This window comes from Peromyscus eremicus, chromosome 15, assembly GCF_949786415.1.
Source record: "Peromyscus eremicus chromosome 15, PerEre_H2_v1, whole genome shotgun sequence".
Lineage (NCBI taxonomy): Eukaryota > Metazoa > Chordata > Mammalia > Rodentia > Cricetidae > Peromyscus > Peromyscus eremicus.
This window is the reverse complement of record NC_081431.1, coordinates 30,817,750-30,844,613: the sequence shown is the minus strand read 5'-3', so window position 1 is coordinate 30,844,613 and position 26,864 is coordinate 30,817,750. Positions and strand designations below refer to the sequence as shown.

The following is a 26,864-nucleotide window of genomic DNA, read 5'->3' as shown; positions in this document are numbered from 1 at the left end:
TACTACGTATTCATGCCATATTTTTGGAGCTTTTTTTCTTATAACTCTTACTTTTCGGGACTAACAAGAACCTCGTGTTGAGAGTATTCTTAAACTGCTTCCAGCTTTTACAAATCAGCTTTTGTTGCAGTAAAAATGGTCCATTTTCCTTTTATAGGAATCCAATTTTCATAAACTGGAAAAAAAACTGCAGAGTCTGCTTAAGTTTCCTTGGGGCTTTGAAAAATATTTTTCAGAGAGCCTGACATTCTTCATGGCTGGAAGAGTGATGTCAGTCGCTGACCATCTCACTGAGGTCAGAGGGAACTGGACTTGCACATGACCTATTCTCTGCCTCATGTGCCTTCGTTTTCTCTGGGTGTAGTTACAACCTTTCTGTTTCCTTTCTTGGAGTAGTTTACTGTTATTTGTTTTGTGAGTAAACTTACACACTATACACTTATGCCTTTCACTGTAGTCTGTTTGCTTTGTGAACCATTAAATAACAGCTGAAATCGTAGTTGTAAGATCACAATGAATAGGAGTTACAAATTATTTCTCTAAATAAAAGATACAGTATTTTATAGTAATTTTAAGTATAATTTGCACGTACATATTTATTGAATAGAAGTACATGCCACAGCATGCATGTGGAGATCAGAGGACAACTGGCAGGAATCAGTTCTCTCTTCATCACGGACTGTCAGGCTCGGGCTGTCGGCCTTGCCAGGTAGCATCCTACTACACTGAGCCATCTTACCAGCCTCCTCATTTTTCATGCATCGTTTTTCCTGGGACTAGGATTCTATTATTCAAATTAGATTTACTTCTTTCATATAAGGCAACCTTTATTCTCCATCAAAAACCTAGTTTATTAGGTTTGAGGCAAGGCCATTATCAAACAATATATAATCTTTAAAAAAAAAATTCAGTATCCTGTATATTTAATGCACTGTTAAACCTCTTACATACACTGAGTTCTTGATATGGATGTATGCTTTGGTCCCTACTAGCTCGTTCTTAGTTCTAGATGTTTGCAGGCATGTTTACAAAGGATTGTTTCTAGGTTTAAATAGAGTTTTTAAGTCTTGATTAAAAGAAATATAAAAGAGGGGCTGGATAGATGGCTTGGCAGTTAAGAGCACTACCTGATCTTTCAGAGTACCCGAGATTCAATTCCAGCACCCACATGTTGCCTCAGAACCATCTGTAACTCCAGTTCCAAGGGATTTGATGCCCTTTTCTGGCCCTGTAGCACCAGATACACACATGGTACACAAACCCAGGTAAAACACCCATACACACAAATTAGAAAATAGTTTTTTAAAAAGCAATCTCTTTTTTATGTATGTATTTTAAGAATGTAACAGCAAGATTGAGTAGTAGGATATTATCCCATTTACTTTAAAAATTGCTCTGTTGTAGACATGAAAAATGTTTCTACCTGAAAATATCAGATCTATGCAAACTTTCATAAGACATTATAAATTAACTATGAATATAGGTATTCATTTATCCAAAGAACATTTTTAACATATGTAAAAATCTGTCTCAAGCCCAGTAATAAAAGCTTTCCAGGCCTAACTCAGAGAAATAATGGTAAGATCTTTCTAGTTTTGTATTAAGGGGGTAGAAATATGCCACAGAATTTCTTGAAATTAATAAAGCCTCATAAGCTGCATGACAGAGGAAGTCATGCCTAAGATAGTGATGTGGTGATTCTACTTTTCAATTTGTGGGATGTAAAACCTGCCGAGCGTGAGTGACAGTTACATTGTGTAAACCAAAACCAGTGCAAAGAAAGACTTTGTACATTGTGAGACTCGTGACGGAAAGTAATCCTGATGGGAAATTGTATTTTTCTTCCTGGATATTGCCGGTTGCGTTTTTCAAGAAAAAATATTCCTAGGAGCCTTTAAATTTTTCAAAGAATAAACTGTTGAAGACTTTCTTAAAAATCTAAATCTAAGCACACCAAAGCAAATACCATGCATTTCTGTAATCTTTGTAATTTTATGTATCACATTTGATCAAAATCATGTATGTGAGGCAGAGAGGGCAAAGAATGAAAATGGAAGTTAAGGTTCGGAGATTTTTAGGGAACCAGACTGGAACTGGGTGGTAATAAATACTGAAGCCCTTAAGCAGCAGCCTTCGTTTCCACAGTTACTGCATCCAGATGACAAGGAGATACATTAATCACCAGTGACCTGTTTGGGGAAGTTGAGAGTGTTTTTAAAAGGGAGATGTGGCATTCATTTCGCAGTAGGACAAATCATAAACCTATTTTGCTTTAATACATTTGACATGTTTTCTTGCAAATTGGTATTTCACATTTGCTTGGAGGCAAGCTGCTGGGAGTTTATTAACACATTAAGTAATTAGTTCATTACCTTAAATTCTCTCTAAAAATTAAATCCAGTTGTATTAAAGTGAGAGTGAAATGAATGATATTATCTCAGCGTTGAAGGATAAATGCCTTGTGCAAATCATTTATTCAGCTAACTAACCCGTGTAAACTTCTCTGCATGATGCCTCCAGTTTTGCCTGGTAAATACATCCTTATGAATTTGCTGTATTTGTCTTACTTGTCATATTTATTTAGACTGTGTACAGAGACAACTTCTTTCTAGCAGAGAAAGGCCTCCTTCTACTACTTGGACACTAATTATTTGCATTTCCCATGGAAAATTGAATTAGATTTTATTAGTAAATTGGGCCTATAACCTTTAAGGCTAGATTTTATTAGATTATCACACATCAGCATTAGCAAACTGTAAACTTTACTGAAAAATAGAGTACAAGCCAAAAATCACTGGAAACTTGGGAAGATGTTTTATCCTAGAGAGGTTGTAGTGCTTACTTGGAAAGGTATTTTCAGTTATTTACTTTGCTTTACAGATTTAGAAGCAAGAGAACTTGGCAGTAGAACTGCTCTCATCCATGTAGTGCCATTTTCTATCTAGTGGTCAGAGCAAATTTTTTGGAGGCATGCACATTAGCTGTGTATTAAAAAAAAAATTATAAACTGGGCAATGGTGGTGCATGCCTTTAATTCCAGCACTCGAGAAGCAGAGGCAGGTGGATCTCTGTTAGTTCGAGGCCAGCCTGGTCTACAGAGCGAGATCCAGGACAGCCAGGGCTACACAACTACAGAACCCAGTGAAACCCTGTCTCAGAAAACAATAACAAAAACACATTTATTGTCTTTCATTAAGACTTTCATTTAGCATAAAAAAATTTGGTATAACTGAATCTATAAGTAAAATAATAAGACTGAATATATAAAATTGTTATATATTCCTATAAAAATGTTAACACATCATCTGTGTATAGCCTTCCTTGTATTCAAAGACATGACACGGGTGTTAGCACCAGCATGACTGGGAAACTGAACGCATAACCACCATTCAAGAGTGATTATCTAATGGTAAAGTTCATGTATTTTCAAGTGTATTAGTTACATTTTGTGGACTCTACAGATAAAACAATTAAGAGTGAATTTAATCAGGTGTGTTGATATATATCTGTAAGCCCAGAATTCAGGAAGCTGAGGTAGGAGGATCTAAAGGCAGGCCAACCTGGGTGATTGTGAGACCCTGTTTCAAAATAAAACAATTGCAAATATAAATGGAAAGGAAGCCTAAAGTCTTTAAGCATAGGTGAGTGCTCACAGGAAATGTTTGGGCCTAGTTGGTGCTCTCATTTAAAAAAAAAAAATAGTATTGCAATGCAAATGGCCATTTCAAATGCTTCTTTATTCATATTCTAAATTGAATAACAATTGCATAAGCGCTGTGGCCCTTTAAAATGAGAGCAATGGAGCAGTCATTTATGCCGTGAGTCTGGAGTTCGTGTATCAAGCTTAGTCCTAACTGGAGAGTATTGTGTAATTCAAGGCAGTTATTCATTCTAGCCTTGTCTGTTTTGATGTGACCTGTTATGAACAGTTTTTAAGTTTTTCTTGTACTAAAACATTAAACAGAACATTTTTTTAATTCAAATTTGTAAGAGAACAGCTGAAACTCAATGCTGGGTTGTAGGCCTTTCAGTGTAATATTAATTAATTGCCTCATTCTCCATGCTGCCCATAGTCACTCTAGATAGGCTTGCTAATCAGCTAAAGCCATGTGGGCTATATAGCTGATTTGTGTTTAGTTTGAATAGGAATTGTACAGGTTGTAGATGAGACAATAAAAGTAAATTCATATTCCCAAGTCCCAGAGTAAAATCCTAAGTTGTAATGAATGAGGAAGGAATTTACAAAGACCTGCTTTAATATGCTTAGTGTGTGCTGTTTCAACTACAAGAAGTTTCTTGTTGTTGTGTTGGGGTGGGGAGTTAGTCTATAAACCTTCTTATAGAAGTATCTAAGACAAAAACAAGGAAATATAATGTTCTAAACTCAGCCAGCCCAGACCACTTGAGCTGCTCTGACAGCTCATAAAGCTGAGAGTAGTTTTTAACTAGGCTCTGTTTTACATTGCCAAAGTGAATTTTCCTTGCAGGAAGTAGCCAGAGGGTTTATTTAGTTTCCAGTCTGAGGCTTTGATCTTTCTGTACTGTCACATCTCAGGTTACATAGCCCTTTTTCACTGCAGTAAATCTGCAACAGTTAATGAGAATAAAATTTCCTCCTCCTCACTGATCACAAGCTGCTAAATGCCAAACCACAGCCAGCCGCCTGTTTGCACAGTTTCAGCGAGGGTGCATGAAAACAGTGCGATCGGTTTAATCTTGTTGTCTTTGTAATTCAGTTTATTGGCTTTCTTCCTTTTCAAGTGACCTACTTTTTATCAAGTCACATGGTTGCAAGACCCAAACTGAAAGAAAATTTTAGGAAGTGAATAGTCCTAAGAGTTGTTCATGGGCTAGGGTAGAGAGCTGGGTTGACTTGCTGCCATTAAGATTAAAATTGGTGCACTAGAAGGCTTTTAAACAACCAGAACCTTTCTGTCTCCTTTGGTTAAACTATCTCTTTAGTGTAAACATAAACTTACAGTTAATTAGTTTAGTGAATAAGAACATTACTTTTTACTTCAGGTACAGAAATGATCACATTGTACCAAGGGAATTCTAAGTCTTTGAGAAATCTTTATTTCCCATTATAAGAACTACTCTTAGAACAAAAATAACATTATTAAACTCACTCAGCCATTTTATCGAGTAATAAAATTTTATCTCTGTACACAGAGAGTAAATATTACAATTATTCAGTAAATCTATAGACTTTCAAAATCACCTCTGAGTAACTGAACTTCTATATTAAGAAGGGCATCTTCACTGGGCATTGGTGGTGCACACCTTTAATCCCAGCACTCGGAAGGCAGAGGTAAGTGGATCTCTGTGAGTTCAAAGCCAACCTGGTCTACAGAGCGAGTTCCAGGACAGCCAGAGCTATTACACAAAGAAACCAAAACAAACAAACAAAACCTGCATCTTCATAGTGAAATATAAACATTTCCTTTTATGATAAACTCAATTATTGTATATTACTCTTTATTAAATTTATTGTTCACTGTCTGTTACATTTTCTGTTGCCTTGTTATGATTGGCAGTTGGTACTTAGCAACTTGTCTGTATCATGAAGTTTATCCTCAGATGGCAACTTTGAGTGATAGCCAAAATAAATATATTTTATTATTTGTTCATATGGACCATATATATGAATATTACTAAGTAAAATAAAAAACTTAAATCAGTTTTGTCATTTCTCACCACTGAATTCACAGTTACTATTATAATAATCATTCCATAGAATAAATCATTTCCCATAAAAATCAGAATATTGGAATGAATCAGTAGTGCATAACGCCCACTCCCTGATTTAGCTAATCATGAAGACCATGAGTAAGAGCAGATTGAGAACTGAGGAGACTATTTCTGAATTAGAGAGTATGCAATCAAATCTCTTGAACACAGAGGATCCACTTTTTGAAAAAATGCCAATTGTTGGTTGCTCCATTTAAAAAAGAAAATAGATAGCCAGCAAAATGACCCAGTAGTTAAAGGTAGGTGCCACCAAGCCTGATAACCTAGGTTGGATCTCTGACCTGACCTCCAAATGCATGCCATGGTATATGCCCACACATACACATACAGATATGATGGTATATGCCCACACATACACATACAGAAATGTGTGTGCACATACACACACACACACACACACACACAAACACACACACACACACACACACACACACACACACTGTTTTTTAAGAAAGGCAACTATGAAAGAAGAGTGATTGAAATTTTAAGGAAGAAGTACAGTGCTTACTGTCCTTGGCCTCTCTAGAACGTGCTGGGTGTCATATAGAAATGCTGAACTGTGAAGCTATTGCTCATGTTCTTGTATTACTTTCAAACATGCCCAAGGTCATCTTAAGCTGTTCTAGAATTGTGTTGTTGTCTTTTTGCAACTTTAGGTCCACCCAAAATTTTGGTTTTGAAAATCTACAGAACATTTCTACACAAAATAAACATTTTTTTAAACATTTTTATAGCTCTTTAAAAAAGAAAAGCTGCTCCAGGCGGTGGTGCCACACGCCTTTAATTCAGCACTAGAGAGACAGAGCCAGGCAGATCTCTGTGAATTTGAGGCCAGCCTGGTCTACAGAGCAAAATCCAGGACAGGCACTAACACTACACAGAGAAACCCTGTCTCGGGGGGAAAAAAGAAGAAGAAGAAAGAAGAAAGAAGAAGAAGAAGAAGAAGAAGAAGAAGAAGAAGAAGAAGAAGAAGAAGAAGAAGAAGAAGAAGAAGAAGAAGAAGAAGAGGAAGAAGAAGAAGAAGAAGAAGAAGAAGAAGAAGAAGAAGAAGAAGAAGAAGAAGAAGAAAAGAAGAAGAAGAAAGAAGAAAAGAAAAGAAAAGAAAAAGAAAAGAAGAAGAAAAGAAAAGAAGAAGAAAAGAAGAAGAAGAAAAGCAAAGCTGCCTCTTAAAAATGAAACTGCTCTAAAGAGCTCTCCTCTTTATGGAACGTGAACAGTGCAGTACAGGTTCAAATGGTGTCACTGTAAAACAGTAGAAACAACACTGGTATTGACGGCAGGCCAGTGTAATCCTATTCAAACCAGAGTGTTTGAAAGGTTATTATTCCATTAATGTTTTCCAATCTGTTACCTGACATGTTCATTAATAGTGACAGTGAGCATTTACTAACATGCTCGAAGGCTTAGAAAGGAGTATGCTAATTTCTATTGGTTGCTGCCCTTATTAATTTAATGTTCACAACTAAAAGCAGACATTCTGTTTTTATAAAGCATGCAGAAGAAAGCTGGTTACCCAAGACAATCCAGAAACTCGTGTTTTTAATCCATCTTTCTTTCTTCCATCTTGTTAGAATGATGGAAGTGACCTTTGTTCAAACATTTCACCTAACCCTCTGGGTTAGTAATCCTCTACTTTCTTGAAGATGACTTTTATGTCACACCCTTCCCTTCTACTGGCTCATCCTGTCACCATGGAAACTCCACTTGGTCTCACATTACATCCCAACTACTGCACACTTTCTCACACTCAAAACTTCTCCGAAAACCTTCAGTCCTGGGGCTAGAGAGATGGACCAGCAGTGAAGAGTACTTGTTGTTCTTAACCCAGCACCCACATGCTGGGTCATAGCCATCTGTAACTGAGGTTCCCCGGGGGGGTGGGGGTGGGGTGTCGATGCCCTCTTCTGACCAAACTTGGTGCATACATACATTCAGACCTCTCTCTCTCTCTCTCTCTCTCTCTCTCTCTCTCTCTCTCTCTCTCTCTCTCTCTCTCTCTCTCTCATACACAGTGAAGATAGAGAGAGAAAGGAGAAATTTAAAAATAAAATAATCTCTCATATCTATTTCAAACTTCTCCAGTTTTCTTGTCAATAGGTTTTATATTACTGAGGCAATCGACTTTTCTCATTTTTAAGTCTCATCTACACTTAACATGGTTGTCTAAGCCCTGCTCTTTTAAAGATCCCGTACTTCAGTTCAGATCATACCAGCTTCTGATCTTTCTCATCAGCCCTCTCCATTCCTTTCCAGGGTCCTTGGTTTATAGCCTCTTCTCCTCCCCACCGGTGAGTGTTGGGTGCTTCAGCCCAGCCCTTATGAGAGTATCTTTTCATTCTCACTGCTTACAGGATTGAAAGCAGATCCTACTGGTCTTGAATAGTATCTGTCATCTTATTTTTTTATCAGAGACTTCTTTGAACACCATCCTTTTCTCTCTTCCTATTTGACATAGCTAATTAAATGCTTGTAAGATTATAAACCATTGCATCGATATGAACATCATCCTATCTTAACAGATGTTATGAGCATCCACCAAGTAGTCAACTCATGAATTGTGGGCTCTTCCTTGATTTTTCCTTTCCCCACTAGTCCCTCTCCAATGATCAGTCCATCGGCCAGTCCTGTTTTCACTTGGGGCAGGGGCTCATATTTGGACTTTTCTCGCAGTTTACACTGTTAACGCTCTAATCCAAACTGCTACTGCCAGGATCATAAGCTCCAGCAGCCTTCTAATTAATTACCTTGAGTCTGCAGCTGCCTCACCTCGTGTTCCTCATTTCACTTCACTTTATCTCACGATAGTCACTACAGCCTTCCTAAGTCAAATCCTGGCTCCCATGCACCTTTAAGAAAAGGCGAATTCCTCAGCATGCTCTGGACACTTGCTCACTCTCTGACCCCTGCGCTCCTTCATCGTCATCCACAGATGTCTCCGCTGTGTCTCTTCCTCCATGAGCAGGTACTTCCTCCTTTGTCACCTTGGTGCTTAGCTTGAGAAGTCATTAGACTTTCTAACGAACTAGCTTTTGTCTTTCAAGTCTCAGCCCAAATATTATTCCCGCATGAAAGCCACCCCTTCACCCCATCTGCTCACCCCATTTCCTTGTTAATCTCTCCCCTTCCTCAAGAATATAGACTAGAAGGCCAAGAACTCTGACAGGCTTGTTCAGAGTTGTGTCTGTAGTGCTTGGCACACACTAGATTCTCATGAACATGTGTTGAATGAACGATAAAGGACAGAGCCTGTCTGTAAACACAGATGAACTTATTTCACTTCCCATGCTGTGTCTCATTTTCAGTGTAAACTGACTTTTCCTAATTTTTTACTTCTATACTTAACCTTTACTGTTTCTTTGTCATCCTTTCAAGTGTATAATGTAAAAAATGTATTAAATATACATTGGCATGACATATTGTCCTATATATCCTGCATTTAGCATTATGTGCTTCTATTTTTAAATTATTGGCAGATAACTTTACTATATGGAAAAATACTTTAATAATTCAGATAAGGTTTAAACTCTTAAAGATACTTGCCTTTATGATTAAGACCTAGTTTGCGTTCTTTGTATAATTGTATAATACATCTACATATCAAATTAAATATACTAAGTAATGCAAACAATATTAAGTCCAGCCTATATTGTTTGCTCCCAGGGTCCGTGGAAGAGTCTACCAACCAGCTGAGGATTCTAATCTGAGGGATATTCAATGAATCTAAGCACACTGAGTTCTTTAGTCCATTCACTTTATTCTTCTAAGTCAATTTTATCTACACGGTTTCTTTTCTGCTCTCTTACTTAGCTCCTCTCAGTCCCTCCTGCTCCCAGACTCTTCTGCTCTCCTGCTCTTCTCTCATCATTCTACCTAGTTCTTTCCATCTCAGTCCTCATCTTTGTCTTCTCCATCCATTCTCCCAGTGCTCTCAGAGATGTTAAATGTAAAGCATAATATCCTGTAACATTTCTGTTTCCAAAAGAAAGTCAAAAATGCTTCAAAATTACAATTAGAGTGTATAAAAATCACATCAGTAATCCATCTGATTTCATCTATCCTAAAGAAACATAGCTTCACCATGACCATGAAAGAAATAGTATTAGCATTAGAAAGAAATGGTCTTGTTAATTATAACCAATTTTTAGAATTGCAGAGGAAGTGTCAGGGTTGTAGCTCGGTAGGTAGAGTGCTGGCAGGATGCCCTGGGTTTGATCTCCAGTACTCCCAGCACTTTGGAGGTAGAAGCAGGAAGACAGAAGTTCAAGGTCATTCTGGACTACATAGTAAATTGGAGGACAGCCTAAGCTACATGAGAAACTGACTGAAATATATACATATTTTTTCTGGAGTTACCATTTATTTGGAAGGTAGTTTTCATGCAGAAAGATAAATACAATATGTTTAGGCATCACATAAATTTCATAAGTAGTCAAATCTTGGGGTTACTTGCTCTGAATATCTGTTCAAGGTGTTAAGAGTCCATGCTGAAACAGCAACATGTATTTTAAAGTTGTATTTCTCGGAAATGATGGTATAATCAAGAATATTATGAAAGCATATATTAGCTTCTGGTGTCAAATAGCATACATTCTACAGAAACAAATTCTACCCCATTTCCCTTCATCTGTTCTTTCCCGTTAAGGAGAAGTTTAGTACATTAGAAGCTCACATGTGCCTACAGAATCCTGTTGTTGCTATTTCTGAGATTTCTAAGGTGCTTTTAACTTAGTTTCTGTAATGGCGTTCAAAGCTAGAAGAATACAACATAAAGACGTAATTAAGGTGAAGATATGCATTCAGTGTTTTATCATTTAAACTTTTATCTGTGGTCTGTTTAATTGATAAGCATTTGGATACGATCTAGAAGGGCAGATATTAGTATAATGCATAATTTATAATGTGTTTGAGCACCCTGTTTATTATTCTTTAACTTTCTTACTGTGGTTTTTTGTTTGTTTGGGTTTTTTTGTTTTGTTTTTTGTGACAGGGTTTCTCTGTGTAGTTTTGGTGCCTGTCCTGGATCTCACTCTGTAGACCAGGCTAGCCTTGAACTCACAGAGATCCGCCTGGCTCTGCCTCTCAAGTGCTGGGATTAAAAGCATGCGCCACCACCGCCCAGCTACTGTGTTCATTTTTAAAGGGTAATGGTATTATCAGGCCTAGAAAAGGAATCAGTATTAAGAATGTGGATTTGGATATTAATTTTACCTTCTCCTGCCCGCTCTTATTCTCATCCTTGAGTAGAGTCTGTATGTGTGCACACATCCAGTAGAATAAACACTTTGGATGCTTTTAAATTGTACCATGTTTTCATAGAAAATAGAATTAGTTGTCTTTAGAAAGGAGGGCTAGGTCATCTGACAAATCTTGAAGCCCTTCCCCTAGTTTTTGAAGAGCATGCTATTCCGTTGTTGCTTTTTAAAACTGCTATTACTGAATTAAAGGCCTTTAGTATTTTCTCATGGGAAAAATAATCAGTTACCTAATGTGGCGAATAAGAAGTGCATTATTTGACTAAGAATCACATGCTTTCTCAAATCTAACCTCCTAAATTTTATAGGCTTAAGAAAATCTTGTACTTATATATTCTAATAATTCACTAGAGTTTTTAGATGGTTTCTTATAACAAAAAAAAAGAGTTGATGGTACGCAGCTTGTGGTTTTGTAATAGAGACATGCCTCTTTAAGAGCACATCAATGTCTTATGCTGTGTCATTTGGAAAAGTCTGAGGTTTGGGGTGCCTATTGCATCAAAGTATCAAGGAGATTGATATAAAAGTTGATTTTAATGCCTCCCATCTCACGAGGGAAAGGTTTACTCAGAAACGGACTTTTCACTTTAGATAGATTCATATTCTCTCTCTCTCTCTCTCTCTCTCTCTCTCTCTCTCTCTCTCTCTCTCTCTCTCTCTCTTGTTCTCCCAAGAGAACAAATGACAAAAACAACAACAGAATTTGTTTGTTTAGAGACAGTATCTCACTGTATAATGCTGAATGGCTGGGAAGGATCTCAACAGACAGCTGATATCATGTGTGTACAGTCCTTGTCTGCCTCCTCTGGCTTCCAGGGACTTCAGGCATGAGTCACCATCCCCGTGAGAAAATTGAACATCCTAGTTACTAAAGAATTCTTGAAACGTTTCATTTAAAGAATTTATATTACAAAAGAATTGTTAGAATATGTCAGGTTTCTCGGTTTTAAAAAGAAGCAAATACACTAACATGGTGGTTATTTAAAAATGAAGATGTCTGTAGTTAGAAGGATAAACTGAGAACTGTATTCCTGTACAGTTTACCAGTACAGGAACGTTAGGTAGCATGCAGTGTTTCCAAAGTGTAGCACAAAACATTTGTTGTCTCCCAGCTGCTCAGAGCCTCCAAGAATAAAAGAGAATTTAGACCTGCTTCAGAAGGACAAGTTGGGCATGCTGGAATAGAAAGTATTTCAAATGCTGCATTGTATTTTTGCTTGAAGAAAGTAACTTTAAAATAGTAAATTTCTAAATGTTATGCTTCCATTCAAGCTAATTATGAATATATACATATATATGTATGTGTATTTATACAATTTCTATGTTGGGTTCTCAATCAAAGTTTATATATATATAAATTATATATATATATATATATAAATTATATATAAATATATATATATGTGGTTTAATTTCAGACTGCAGGGACTTAACAAATGCTTTCTTGTGCCTTCTAAGTTAAAGATCTTAAATAGTTTAAGTTTTCAATATCCTTAAATAGGAGCATATCAACAATTTTGTGAGTGTAGTCAACATTCTGTCTCAAATAATGAAGGATAATCATACACAAGCCTGTAAATTCTTATTTAGCTTTGGAAGAAATTGTATCTAAAATTGATATGTGCTACCTTTTGGGGAGTTCTTTCAATTTAAGGGTTTGGTTGGTTTTAACCAGAACCAGAACCACCATACTGTCAGATATAAAGGCAAAGCTCCCTTAAGACAGAGTTGGTTTGGGGGCAAGTGGCTGATTTAGAGCCCTCAGCTGTGAAAGGACAGAGGGGGCTTCTGTGCGCATAGGCAGGTAAAATTCCAACTGCAACTGTAAATTAAAATTGATATCTTTTCAAGGTCTGGGAATGTAGCTCAGTGGTAATATATATGAACTCCTGGATGGTGGCCTCAGCATCAAAGAAATAGCGCTGTTAAATCAGTATGAAAGGCAGAGGCAGTCAGGTCTCAGTGAGTTTGAGGCCAGCCAAGACCACATACTGAGACCCTGTCTCAAAAAAAAAGTTTGTTTAAGAAAGGTGTCTGGCCCTATGTCCTGCTATGCTCTGTTGGAAAAGTGGAATCAAGTCTCAAATAATGCCTTTTCAATTGTATCCTCTAGTATTATAGGTGTAGAGCAGTACTGTATCATACCTCTGTGAATGTAAAATCGCTTGTACCTGCTTTACGATACATAGTAGTGACTGTGCTTTATCAGAGCTGTTTTTAATGATGTTGCTCAGAATGTTTTCTTTACAGATGATAATTGAGAAGCTAATTTTAAAAAAAGGGTGCCAGGTACCACAAGAGTAACAGGGGAAGGAAATAAATGTATTTAATTATTTTTTCTGGATTTCAGAGCTTTTATAAATAGTATACAATTAATTGTACATTTACCTCATTCTCTGCATGGAGAAAAAGAAACTATCACTTTTTGCCTTTTTTTTCCCCAACATCTGAGAAAAAGAGGTGCTGTTTATCATCAGCAAGTAGGGGCCAGAGTTATTTATACCAAACTCACTCACTGTTCCTGGCCCTGTAGACTTGGAACAACTAATCTAGGTATACTTGCATGTACATTTGGACAACTGACTATTACCTGAGAAGCACATTCCCATCACCCTGAACAATTCCCTTCTTTGCCCAACTTACATGTGAGTCCCGGGTTGTCAAGCTTTTCTACAACCTCAGACAGCAAGTACCACAGAATACAATACTACACCCTAAGTGTTTTCATCTTCTGTACTCCTGAGTAAAGAAACTACCACTAGCAGTTGCCTGGGCACAAGTAGGTGTACAGTGTGGGAAGTGATTTGCATGAAATAGCTAAAAATTCCCCCTTGATTTACTCCTTTAACATGAGCCCAGGGGATGCAGAGTAAGATATTGCCCACAGTTTTCCTAAAGGTGTTCTACATTTGCATTTATCATGATGTAGAATCTGAGTGTTTGATTGAATTACCCAGTTTATACAAGCAGTCTGCTCTTGCTATGGGAAAAGGAAAGTCTTATTGGCCATGACATTATTTTACTGCAACAATAATTAACATGCCTCTGCATAGGCATAAATCTCCATGACTTATGTAGAAGCCTTGTAAAGGCAAACAGGAAGCATGTGCAAGAGGCATGCCACGTGTGGTGGAGTATCTCTTCACTGTTACTACATTGTATGTAGGAGCCAGAATTTCCCAAGCATTTTTAAATGCATTGTCATCATTTCATATAACATGGCAGTTATAATCCAAATATAAACAGTACCAAATATGTACTTAAGAATGGATTAGAGTTGGAAGAGACCTGAAAGTGTAGTGATCTAAATAAAAGCGTAATAGTCATTATTCTTCAAAGAAAGAAATTAGGAAGTTACAGAAAGAGACTGAAACTAATTTTATTGGTAAAGGCAGAATTTTTCCCCAGACACTCTTGTTTTGAAGTCACTGTACCTCACTAACTTTAATAAAGCTCAGGAATTGTCAGCAAATTCACCTCTCAGTTAGTTTTGCTGAATTCAATAAATTCAGTTACCAGTCTTTTAACTAAAAGAAAAATGTCGTGTGCATCACTGCTACCGAAAAGGGTCTGCAGTGTCTCCGTATGCCTTTGAGAATAACTTAAGGTATGGTCATGGGGTGTCAGGCAGAACAGCTGTTGCTGAATTAGCAGCTGCAGAGTAGCAGTCATACCCCCATCATACATATTAAAAAATAGCCTAATAAGGCAAAAGTGCCTTTTTTGTATATTTACAATTAAAAATTTACTTATAATCAAATTTTCAGATGTTCTTTTTTAGCTATTTAAATATCTAGATTTTTAATGTATTTAGCTGTAGTTTTGTAATCTACATATTTTTCTTCTTAAATTTGGAAAGCCATTAGTTAGTTTAATTTATCTTACAAAAAGTCTTTACTTACAAACCGCTATATTTTTATCAACAGACATGATTTGTCTGTTACTTCGCAAAATAAAGGAAAGAAAAGGGTGAATATTCTCAGATAAGTTAGAAACTGTATGTTAAACGTCTTACTTTATGACATTGTAGAGAAGTGTTTTAAAGATACAGATTCTTCTGTGTCTTACGTGATGTATAAAGAGACAAGTTTCAAAACTATACTGAAAACTTTCCCAAACTGTATTGCTTATTTCAGGATTGTTGATCCATGAGTTTTCACAGGAAGTTAGCAGTAATTTCTCATTGAAGAGAGAGTAGTATGTCAGCAGGGAATGCATGCATATTATATGGCTGGAGTGCCTCGGATTTTTCTCAGATGTCAAATTTCTATTTTATAAAGAAAAGTGGAAATTGATATAGCCTGGTTATTTGGTAATAATCAGGATGATTTTAGATTCTTTTCCATTTCTAGGACTTACTCCAATAGTGCAGCATAACTAGGATTCTACATGGTGCTTAAATTACAGTAACTAAAGATGATTATTTACATTTTAACCAGTTAGTCCAGCTAGAGAATTTTAATGCTAGTGTTAACTTTGGAATTATGTTTGAGGTATTCAACTTTACAGCATGTTTAGTTTCTTTTCATTTCTTATTAGTATTTTTCATTACTTAACAGTCTCCTGCCCCCCCCCCCTCCGACAAGAACTCTCCTCTCTGTTCAGCATCAGAAACATTTTCCTTTTTGGCGTGTGCTTTCTAGCTCCCCAAGCAGTGTAAGCAAATTGGAAAGTTCAGCTGTCATTCTTGGAAGGTCATAGATCACACTAGCAGCCCAAGTAATCCAAGAGGTTTTAAGTATCATAGCATTTAGTTTAAAGTGAAATTTGCTCTGACAGGGCTGGCAGAGCAATAGGAAAAAGAAATATTTGTGCTTGGAAAAGTGCATATGTAGAGACCAAGAGTATAACTGATGGCTGGAAGTGATTTCAGTCTAAAAAAACAAATCATTAAGAGAGTGCATAGGGGTAAAATACACAGTTCATATTTTAAAGAGTCTCAAAATGAACCAGCAACTAAGGTTAGCATTACATAGTAATTAGTGTTGTGTTCACATTTAACTCACTCAGTACCAGACAGCATGGTTAATCTATCACTGAGAAAACATTGCTACTGAGATGATATTCTCTATTGGAAACCTATAACAGTAATTTTTGTACCTTAAAGAGAACAAAGGCATTATGACAGATTATATAAATGTAGACTCAGTAACAGACAAACAATTACATAAAAGAGGTGCTAATGACTCAGCTTATTGGCACAGAGGTTATTTAAACCACTTGGTAAGTGCTGGGAATCAAGGCATTGCTTGACATTATAGAACCCGCCAGTTTCAAGAACTTCTCCTGCTTAATTGAAGACATGTAGTTAAAGACAGCTAGATGGTATACCCTAACTGAAAGACTGCTCTAGAAGGCCAGAGACCGTTATAGGCTTAGGTACCTGCGCTACAAATAAGGAAAAGTGAAGTGCCATTTAATAGCTGCAAGTCTTTCCTTCAAGCTCTTGTTCTCTGCAGAAAGCCAGTGTTAAGTCACAGCAATACAAGATTTATAAATGTTTTCCTTGAATATGCAAAAGAGAGATAAAAGAAGAATAGAAAAATTTCCAGTAAGATGGCAAGCTTGATCAACAAGGAAGGGTTCCTCCTATGTAGGAAGACAAATAAATAGAAATTCAGAAACCCCTTGCATGCATGGAAATGCTTGTGATTTTCTGCATGATTGACTATCCACTCTTACCCAAACAAGTTTTAGCCATTCCTCTGGGCTAGTGAAATCAAACCATCAGTTGATGATAAAAAGACAAGTCTCTAAGTCGCTTCATCTGCCTTCCATGCTGGGCAGTGTGCTTGTCAGGACTCCCAGGAGTCAGTCTGTTACCTTTCGTAGTTGAGGTGTTCTTTATCTGCCTTATGAATCTGGTCAAGATATTTCAGAAGAAAACAGTAGCTTTACATGTGTATGAAGACAAGTATTAATTGAGATTAGAGGAGAGTCAGTGAAGTGAAATTTCATGGCCAACTGGAATAAATTAGAGACAGTTTTGCACATGCCCATCATTAGCACAAATTAGTTTTTATCTGAAGCATCAGCATAGGCACTAAACTGAAGGAATCTGTCCCTACAGTATTTTCCCCTTACAACTGACAGATGCCATTAACAAAATATTTTAATGAATCCCAAAGAGGTGATTTAAATCCAGCTTCCTAATATGCATGTAATTTGCCCTTTAAGAACAAATAATTAGTTTGTGTTCATTAAAAAATATTACTTATGGGGCTGCAGACTGGCTAAGTGAATGAAGAGCAATTGCTGCTCTTCCAACCTGAGTTCAGTTCCCCAGCACCCATGTCAGGTCACAGCTGCATTTAACTCTAGCTCCAGAGATACAATACCCTCTTCTGGTCTCTGAATGTACAATGGCATACATAGAAATAAACATAAAAAAGAAAAGAAAAAAAACAAGTGTTATCTATAAAGCTTTATTTTATTAGTAATAAAAGAAAAAATGTGTATATAAAGCACACAAAAGTAAATGTAAAATTACAGGTAATCTTTGTGTATGTGTATACATATGTCAGACTCATCAAAAGACTACATAATTATGATCTTGGATTTTATTTTCTGAATGACACAATGACTCCATTTCAAAACAATAACTATTAATCTCAGCACTCAAAAGGCAGAGGTAGGCAGATCTCTGTTAGTTCAAGGTCACCCTGGTCTACAAAGTGAGTTCCAGGACCAGAAAAACCCTGGGGGGCGGAGGGGATCAAAACACTAATACCTTAGAGAAATCTAAAACATATGTGTGTTATAGGTAAACTTATAAAACACTATGTTCCTGATGTTGGTTCCATGATGTTTTTCAAACTATGCTGTAAAAATAGTACTTTAGTATGCAAGTTAAATTTTCAGTGCCAAAGACAATTGACATCCTTTATTTTAACTTATTTTTTAGGCCCCCCACAGTTACAGATTTTACATTCAACAATGGGTGTTTGTTGTTTTTGTGAACTAAATTGTTTCACTTATAAAATGAAGATATTAATTTTCTGAGGATGCAAAACAAACTGCACTCCATCAGTGTTACATACAGTTTGAATTCTTAAGCTGTGCTTTAAAACTAGTGGTGCATTTACAGTGGCAAGACAAGCTTGCCATCTAGTGGCTTGTCTGAAAATTACATTCGGGGTCCTGGTAAGACACCACCTTGTTAAGTGTTACTTGTCCTGCATTTCTCTTCCTAAGCAGTAACTTTAAAAACATGGCATAACTGGCCTCTCAGGCTGTCTGACTTCATCCCATGGAATACAGCAGCCTTTTAGCTATTTCATGAAGCATTCTCTATACCTATGGGGCAAAGTTCTTTCATTCTGCTCTTCTGTAGTCTTTAAATTGTCAGCCAGTTTTTACATTCTCCCCCTTAGCTCTCAGATCTAATCTAGTAAAGTTTTTGTGAAAATCTCCTTTCAAAAGAGGAAAGATAGGCCAACGAGATGCCTCTGCAGCTAAAGGCATTTGCTTCCAAACTAACAACCTGAGTTTAGCTTCCAGGACCACAGGTAGAAGGAGAGAGCTGAACCATTCCCTTGAGTAGTCCTATGACCTCTACAAACGGGTGTTCGCTCTCTCTCACACACACACACACACACACACACGTTAACCTTTGTTGTGAACTGTAACAATTTTCTCACTGTTGTTTACGAGGCTGCTGGCATTAAGCCTCTTATTTCTTCAAATTGGGCAGCTCTATTACCTCCTAAATGTTTTCTGTGCATTTGAGTTCACCCCAACTCCCTTTCCTACCACAGATAACTTTCCAAAACACAGAATTAGACTATTGTTCTTTACAACTATTGATAGTTTTCAAAATCCATGCAGTTCTTAGTATGGCATATGAAGTTGTACTATCCAGTCCTACTCACACTTTAGACCTGCACTGCAGTCCTGCTGCTCTCATATCACACACTAAAGAATTTGACCAGAACACACTGCTACTCTTTAGCTGCTGCAGTGTCTTGCTCAGGCCTCTATGCCGTCCACACCTCTCTCTTAATCTGTGCAATCCTACCTGTCTCTCCAGACATTGATACTCTTTGTCCATTTCATGTCAGATATGATGCTAGATGCTTCGTGTACGTCAAAGAATATTACAACCTTAGCCTTCCATGGACATTCTAATACAAGAAACAAAAACCAAAATATAAAATGACAGAAATATAATGGCAAATGCCTTAAAGTTTGACTGTTTTGGGTAAAGACCTTCTAGCCTCAAAGATTCTGCTGTAGAAACTGTACTGTATCTCTGACACACTCACATTGTATTACTTAGAATCCTACTGCACAGGCATTAGAGCAGTGCAATACAATGCATTACAGATGTACTCCCAGTATATTAAATACTTAACGTCCTGCTCTCTTAGTTAGTGTTTCTATTGCTGTGAAGAGACACCATGACCATGGCAACTCTTATAAAGGAAAACATTTAATTGAGTGGCTCACAATTTCAGAGGTTTAGTCCATTATCCTCATGGTGGGACATGACAATATGCAGGAAGACATGGTGCTGGAGAAGGAGCTGAAAGTCCTATATCTTGATCAGCAGGCAACAAGAAGTGAACTGTCCCACTGGGCATGGCTTGAGCAGTATGAGACCTCAAAGCCCACCTCCACAATGACACACTTCCTCCAGTAAGGCCACACCTCCTAATAGTGCCACTCCCTATGAGCTTATGGGGGACAATTACATTCTAACTACCACATTCCACTCCCTGGCCCCCATAAACTTGTAATAATATCATAATGAAATGTTCATTTAGTCCAACTTCAAAAGCCTCCATAGTTTGTCACAGTCTCAACAATATATTAAAGTTCGAAGTTCAAAGTCTCTTCTGAGATTTATGCAGTCTCTTAACTGTAATCTATAAATTCAAAATCAAAAAACAGATCACATACTTCCAACATATAATGCCACAGGGTATACATTACTGTTCCAAAACATAGGGTAGGAAGCATAGTGAGGAAATACTGGACTGAAGCAAGATCATAAACTAGCTGGGCAAACTACAATCTCCATGTCTGATGTCAAAATGCTCTCCTCATCTCCAACTCCTTTCAGCTTTGTTGACTGCAACATCTTTCTCTTGGGCTGCTTCCACCCCCTTTCCTTGGCAGGTATTCCGTGACTCTGGCATCTCCAGCATCTTGGGGTCTCCAAGGCATTCCAGGCTTCACCTTTACAGCTTCATGCAATGGCCTTTCTAGGCCTCCATTCAGGGACACCCCTGACATATGCCAGGCCATAGAAGTTTTCCTTAGTCACTCCTTGACTAAAGCCAGAACTACATGGCCGAAGGTGCCAAGTTCTGCTGTTTACTGGGGCTGGGACATGGCCCTCATGTTCAATTACATCTTCACCAGCTTTCTGTTTTTCATGGTTTCCTTCACTGCCTTAGCTTGGCTGTCCTGGAACTTGCTCTGTAGATCAGGCTGGCTTCAAACTCAGAGATCCACCAGCCTCTGCCTTCTGATTGCTGGGATTAAAGGTGTGCACCACCACACCCAGCTCTAAGCTCTTCCTTAATTCCTTTTCTCAAATTGGGAACTTAACCCGTAGGATCTTGCCCTGAGGTCACCACTCCCTTATTTCTGTTTCTTAATCTATTTATCTTCTTGAACACAGGACTTAGCTCCATTCCTCATCCTGGTGCTCCTTTTCTCCTCAATTTGTTTATTTTGTTTTTGGGTTTTTTGGTTTGTTTTTTTTTTTTTTTTTGCTCTGCTTGCTCCTTTTCATTATAAATCTTCATTAGAGTAACCACTAATAACCACATGGCAGAGTCTATACTAGACTGTTTTGAAATTTGTCAACAGAAATAATTCAACTCTCTTCACTTTAGCCTCAGGCAGACTCTCCAGACAAGGGCAAAGGGCAGCCACATTCATCACCAAAATATCACAAGAATGATATGATCTCTCTGCAACATACTAAAATTCTTCTCCTCTGAAACGTCTTGAGCCAGGCCCCCACAGTTCATCAAATCACATTCAGCACCACTGTCTTGTTCAACTGCTTTTCCAATCTACAGTCCCTTGGTCCATATTCCTTCAAACAAAAGCATGGTCAGCCTTTCACAGCAATACCTCACTCCTCGTACCAACTTCTATCTTAGTTAGGGTTTCTATTGCTGTGAGGAGACATCATGACCATGGCAACTCTTATAAAGGAAAACATTTAATTGGGGTGACTTACATTTTCAGAGGTTTAGTCTATTATTATCATGGTGGGATATGGCAGCATGTGGGCAGGCATGGTGCTGTAGAAGAAGCTGAGAGTCCTACATCTTGATCAGCAGGCAACAGGAAGTGAACTGGATCACTGCTTAATTGATAAAAATGAAATCATCTAGAATGGTTAACAGACTATGCCATACAGTTCTATGGAATCAGGAAATGTCTCCTTCAGTGAGAGCTACTTTCTGTTAAGTCCTTTTACTTGACAATCCCAAATTAACTCCGGTCTTTAATGTTATCTGTGAATTACAAAGACTGAGTGATTCCAAGTCAGTATTCCCTGCTTATAAGTATATTGATACCAAAGATTCTATGTAATGAACTGTAGAATCCCTAAAGACAGTCCCAGACTATAAAAAATGATATCCAGTTTTGTGGCAGGTGAAAATTCGGTGTGTCTCTGTCTATATGCACAGTTATACATACACTTATACACTCCGTCTTTTATACACCACTTTGTTATAATAGCTCCTTACATTTTTTTTAAGGTCAGTGGAGTTTACTTACAGTAATAAAGTCAGAGATAGGTTTGCACTGTGTGCTGTACTTGGTTCAGATGAGATTGAGCACATTCAGGGTAGTATGGCTCTCCACTGCTCTAGCAATTTCAAACCACATCATAAATATCATAAAAGCTTCATATTCTTTATTTTGAGGTAAATAATGAAAATCAAAGTTAGAAAACAAAAATGAACAGCAGAGATTGGAGATTGTATCCTAATGGTCAAATAAACAGAGTGGTGAGATGTGCATAAAGAATTAGACTTCATGTATGGTTATGGAGAGTAATGCTAAGGCTACTTGGATAGCGTTTTGGAGGACTGTAATAAAGAACTTTCTAGCAGTCTTACACACCCATGGGAACTGCCTTCTCAGAGTCCCATGCACTGCCACTTCCAGTCCAGATAAGGTCCAGATGAGCTCTATCAAGAGTGTTGTGAATTGAAGTGCAAGCAACATTGTTTCAAAAAAAAATTCAGATCCTCGATCCTATGAGTTTATGAAAGAAGAAAAATGGATCAAAATATTTTTCATGGTAACGTCCACTAATAAATTTATTACATGCTTGTACTTGTATTGCTGACTTAGGAATTTCAAAGAAGAAAACGGCATGTGTTGCTTTGATCTAATTAGAGTAAAATAATGATGATGCTTTTCACTCATGCAGCACTTTTCATCCAAGGATTTCAAAGTGCTTTACAAATATGCACTAATTAAGCCTCACAAACAGCCTGAGGTAGGTGCCTTTCTCTCCTTTCTCCAGGAATGTCGACTGTGGCACAGAATCCTGAGTGTGCCAAGGATTCCTACTGGCTGCCATTTCTTTGGAATGTGCTGCATGTAAAGTGTCACGTGTCATTTTCAGATTTTGTTTTCCTCTGAATCATCACAAGTTTAGAATCTTAGTGAATGCTGCTTGAGGACTTGTTTCAAGTCCTATAGATATTGATGGACATCAAGCTTTCTCTGTGTCAATTAACTCTGTAGATTTATAGAAACAAATTCTAAGTGGTTAATATTATACTATTGTTGAATTATAAGTATAATTTTCACTTTAAAAGATTTGTTTCCATTTTCGTCTCCAGGTACCCCAAAGACATTTTTTGGGTATATAACTTTATAGAAGTTTGATTTGTTGACATTACTATCCCTGGTTATCTTATTATCAGAGAGAGCTTTTTTCTTTGGACTAGAATTATATATTATCAAGAAAATATACTGAGTTTGGGTAATTCAATGATTGAAAATGTTTTGTCTTAACACTAAAGGAAAAAATTAAGTATCACTAAATAGCCATGTGAAGAACAAGTAGTATAATGGGCTTCACATGCTAATATAGGAGGATTCACAAGTTTTCCATAGGTCAGGGTAGCAGAGAGAGAATTTGTACACACAAAGACACACTAAGCATGATACAGTTCCATTCCCATATGTACAGCCCCATGTTACAAACGGCTGTCTAAAGCAGTGGCCATGCACAGTGAGAGCAGATATCACATGTCACAGCTTAGTTTCTATGGGCTCCTAGGTCCCTGTTAATGCCGTGTCAAGTTCCTGAGTCAGAAGGGTACACGTTTTACTGCGTCACTGCCCCTCTGTATTTATGATTTCTGTCCCTTCCAGAACTTACCCCAAATATTTACCTCCAAATATCTCTATTTCCTTTTGAATACTTAGACTCTCCTAATTTTGAGACAAAGTCCACATTAATAATGCTACATTCTTATATCAAGAAAGAAAGTAGAATTAGTGTCCATGTGTTCCAAAAGAGTACGTCTGTAAGTTTTAGCATCATGGAAAGCTCTGTTCCTTCCTGATTTAGAACAACCCAAATAAGAGATTAAAGAAGAAAACTGTAGCTCTACAACTAATTGAATTTAAAAGATGGCCATAACTACACAAGGATCTACAGTATCACAATACTTTCCAAGCTGGTTAGAATATTTTAAATATCCTTTAAATACTTAGTCTATGGTATATGAAGGATAAGTCACAAAGAGCTAGTTTTAAGACTTAGTTCCAAGTTTTCTTCCTGGATTGGGGGAAAGGGGGGTCTTGAAAAGCCCAAATGCTGCCCTATACATTGTACCATACACTCATGGTACATGAACTGTTGTCTGCAGGCACGGAACCCGCTACAGTGGCCTAAACACTGGGCTATTGAAAAGCTCCACACTTAAGGGCGAGTCTTACCTTCACTTACCTGGGGATATAGAGTCTTATTGACAGTGTAATTGGTGTATTCAGAAAAGAAAGGGGAAAATGGGAATTTGTCATTTATAGTGAAAAGTGTCGCATATGGGCATGTCTGAATATATTCTTTATTCATTTGACAAACCGCATAGGAAAGCAGCGATGAGGAGTTTGATCCGTCATAGAAATACAGAAAAGCAGTCATTCAACTTGAATGTACAAGTCTGGGTCTCTGAGAATCTGCTAAGTCCCCTCTCTCAGTGGGGACCACTGGCTCCTGGTGTTGGCCCAGGCTAGTGACAGCAAAGGAACTGTGTCAGCTTCTGCTGCCCCCATGGTAGTGAGAAACTCCCTGCCAATCGCCATCCTTTATGTAGAATTTCTAGAAGCCCTCTGGAAAGTGTCCATTTCAGGGGTGCTTTCTGAGTGTTCAGTGGTCCACTGCAAGCCTCTAATTCCCAGACCTCAGAAAAGATTGGAGACTGAGAAATGACCACAGAATTAACGTGGCCTTTTAAGAGGTTCTGAGGAGTGTCCACATGTAGTGACAAGTTGAAAGATGGGCAAAGAATGAGATGTAATCTCATCTTACATGTTGGAGAGTTGTCTAAATGCATGATTATGCTATCTTAGTGTTTAGGGTCAGTGTCAGCCAACTGTTCCCCTAACTGTGAATAGGGAAACCTTGTGAATAAATAGAAGTTTGTTGAATCCACTGATTTCTGAAACATCTTTTTTTAATAAATGTATTCTTTGACAGTTTACATACATGTATATAATACGTTCTGATTACTCTCAACCCCTACCCTCTCTAAAGCTAACTCTAGAATAATATTTCCCCTTCACCTCAAAGTTTAATTTCCCCCATGGAGCAAAATAAAATACAGACTTAAAATTTGTAACTAGCTTTGATAAATTATAAATCCATCTTTTTCATGAAGTTTTATTTGTCCAGGATCACTCAGTATAAATCTTAACCTGAAAGGTGTATAAATTATACTTCCCCAAGAGATAGATTCACTTGAAGCACATGTCTTATATGTAACTCTATGCATCTTACATCATAGTGCTTACTCTTTAGATATGGTCTGATACATGTGCAAACACTTGAACATACATGCTGTTAGCATTTTAATACTTACTAGTGCGGTTCGATATAATCTTTCTTACCTTGTGAGAGGAAGTTAATATAAATGTGAATATGTATTCTAATCAGATTGGCATTTGTTGGTGAAAATTATTCTGCTTAGTAGAATCTCAAATAATCTTGTCATTTAAGTGTGCTTTTTATTTCAAAGCTTACATTTCCACATTATAAATGATTTCCTTCAGCTTTACATGGAGCTCACCAGCGTTCACTGCATGAGCTGTGCATGAGCATGTTGAAGCTGCCGAATTTGCCTCGCACATTCACATTTTGTCCTTCTCTGCAGTGCTGATTAACTCTTTGCTAAAATGCTTTGTAGAACAGATTTTCTTTTAATAGTTTATTCATAGGCAAAAGAATATTGTAAATTAAGCGTAAACTGTCTCTATGTTTCAGGCTGTATTTGCAACTCCTTGGCTTTTCTTGCATAGAATAAACCGGCACTTAACAATAGCCTTGCTTTTACTAAACAGAAAAGACACACACTTTAGCATTCAGGGGTTCCAGGTCAGCTCTGGCTGATTTGCAGGCTATGGGGAGCTCTCACTCTTGTCCTGCAGGCTCAAATGACTTAGATCCCTTGGGAGTTCACTGCTAATGCTCTGACTGCATATCCTGTCACAGGGGTTAGGTCTCCATCTCCACAAGACAAACAGACCTTGTAACAGTCAGAAAGCTCTTTTCCACTGTTATCATTTCCCAGCGGAGTAGTGCTGGTCACTGCCGGAATGTAAATTTTTCATATTGTTTCATAAGAGCCATATATATAGATAATTTGTGAATTCAAACTATTTCAATCGAGTCTTCGAATTTATTGGGAATAGACTCTCCTGAAAGGTTTCTAATATTTGAATATAGATCATCAGAGGTAGATATTTCAGTACTTACATTTCTATGAGAATAGAAAGATTAATAATATTTCTGAAAATCACTGTGACTGTTGGGGAATCCTGGAAGTGTGACATTCGAGGCCCTGACGATGACCTGCACTTTGGGTGTGTGGGTAAAAAACAGAATACCTTATTGCCTGTCTTTCTCTTTCCAGCCTAGGAATGGATGGCTTTGGCCAACCAGTGGGAATTCTTGGACGTCCTGCCACCGCCTATGGATTCCGCCCTGATGAACCTTACTACTACAGCTTTGGGTCTCGATAAAGTCACCCCTTCCCATGTGTACCCTCAGCTTAGGAGAGATCTGTGTGGTGTGGGTTAGCCTTGAATCTTGACTTAATAATGCATGTTGGTACTCCTGTGGGGCTGTGTTTCTTATTTCTCCATGTTGTCAGCTGCAGGTTAACTCTGACCCTCACGTCTTCTGTTAAAAACAATTGATGCTGCAGTGTTCACTCATCCAGACACATCTTGAGGAGAGTAACATTTCCCATGAGACTGTTGCGAAACTACTAGCCTGGAAAAAGAGATACTACATTATGTACATTAAGTGACTAATTTCTATTAAAAAGTGGCATTCGTGCAAAGGAATGGGCCAGAGTCATGTGTTCATATGTGCTGTGTTTCATAGGAACCACTCATATTCATGGAATACAGCACTTTTTTTTGCTTCTCTTTCTACTTATAAACTTAGTGTTTTGTATGAGCTGTGCTACCTTTACATTTTATTTTAAATGAACCTCATTCTGCCTTTTGTTTCATGCTGTGTCCGGAAGCTTCTTTCCTAGGTTATTAACAATATGAGTTTTTAACTAATGGTGAACATATGTTGGAAGTGGTGTTGGACCTTAAGTGATTTGTTATACTTCTAAGTAATCCGGATTCATGACA

At 37.6% G+C, this 26,864-nt stretch overlaps 1 protein-coding gene across 4 annotated transcripts in view; it reads left to right on the top strand.

Moving 5' to 3' along the window:
• The window catches only part of Kifap3 (kinesin associated protein 3), a 135,191-nt gene extending 108,627 nt beyond the window's left edge, over positions 1–26,564 (top strand). For 3 of the 4 annotated variants that reach the window (XM_059281189.1, XM_059281188.1, XM_059281190.1), the window contains exon 20: positions 26,129–26,564. In XM_059281189.1, the coding sequence (XP_059137172.1) occupies positions 26,129–26,237 (109 nt within the window). In that variant the 3' untranslated portion in view covers positions 26,238–26,564. Of the gene's footprint in view, positions 1–22,410; positions 22,480–26,128 lie in introns of all 4 variants that reach the window. The other variant, XM_059281191.1, reaches the window with a different exon arrangement.
• The last annotated feature ends 300 nt before the right edge of the window (positions 26,565–26,864 follow it).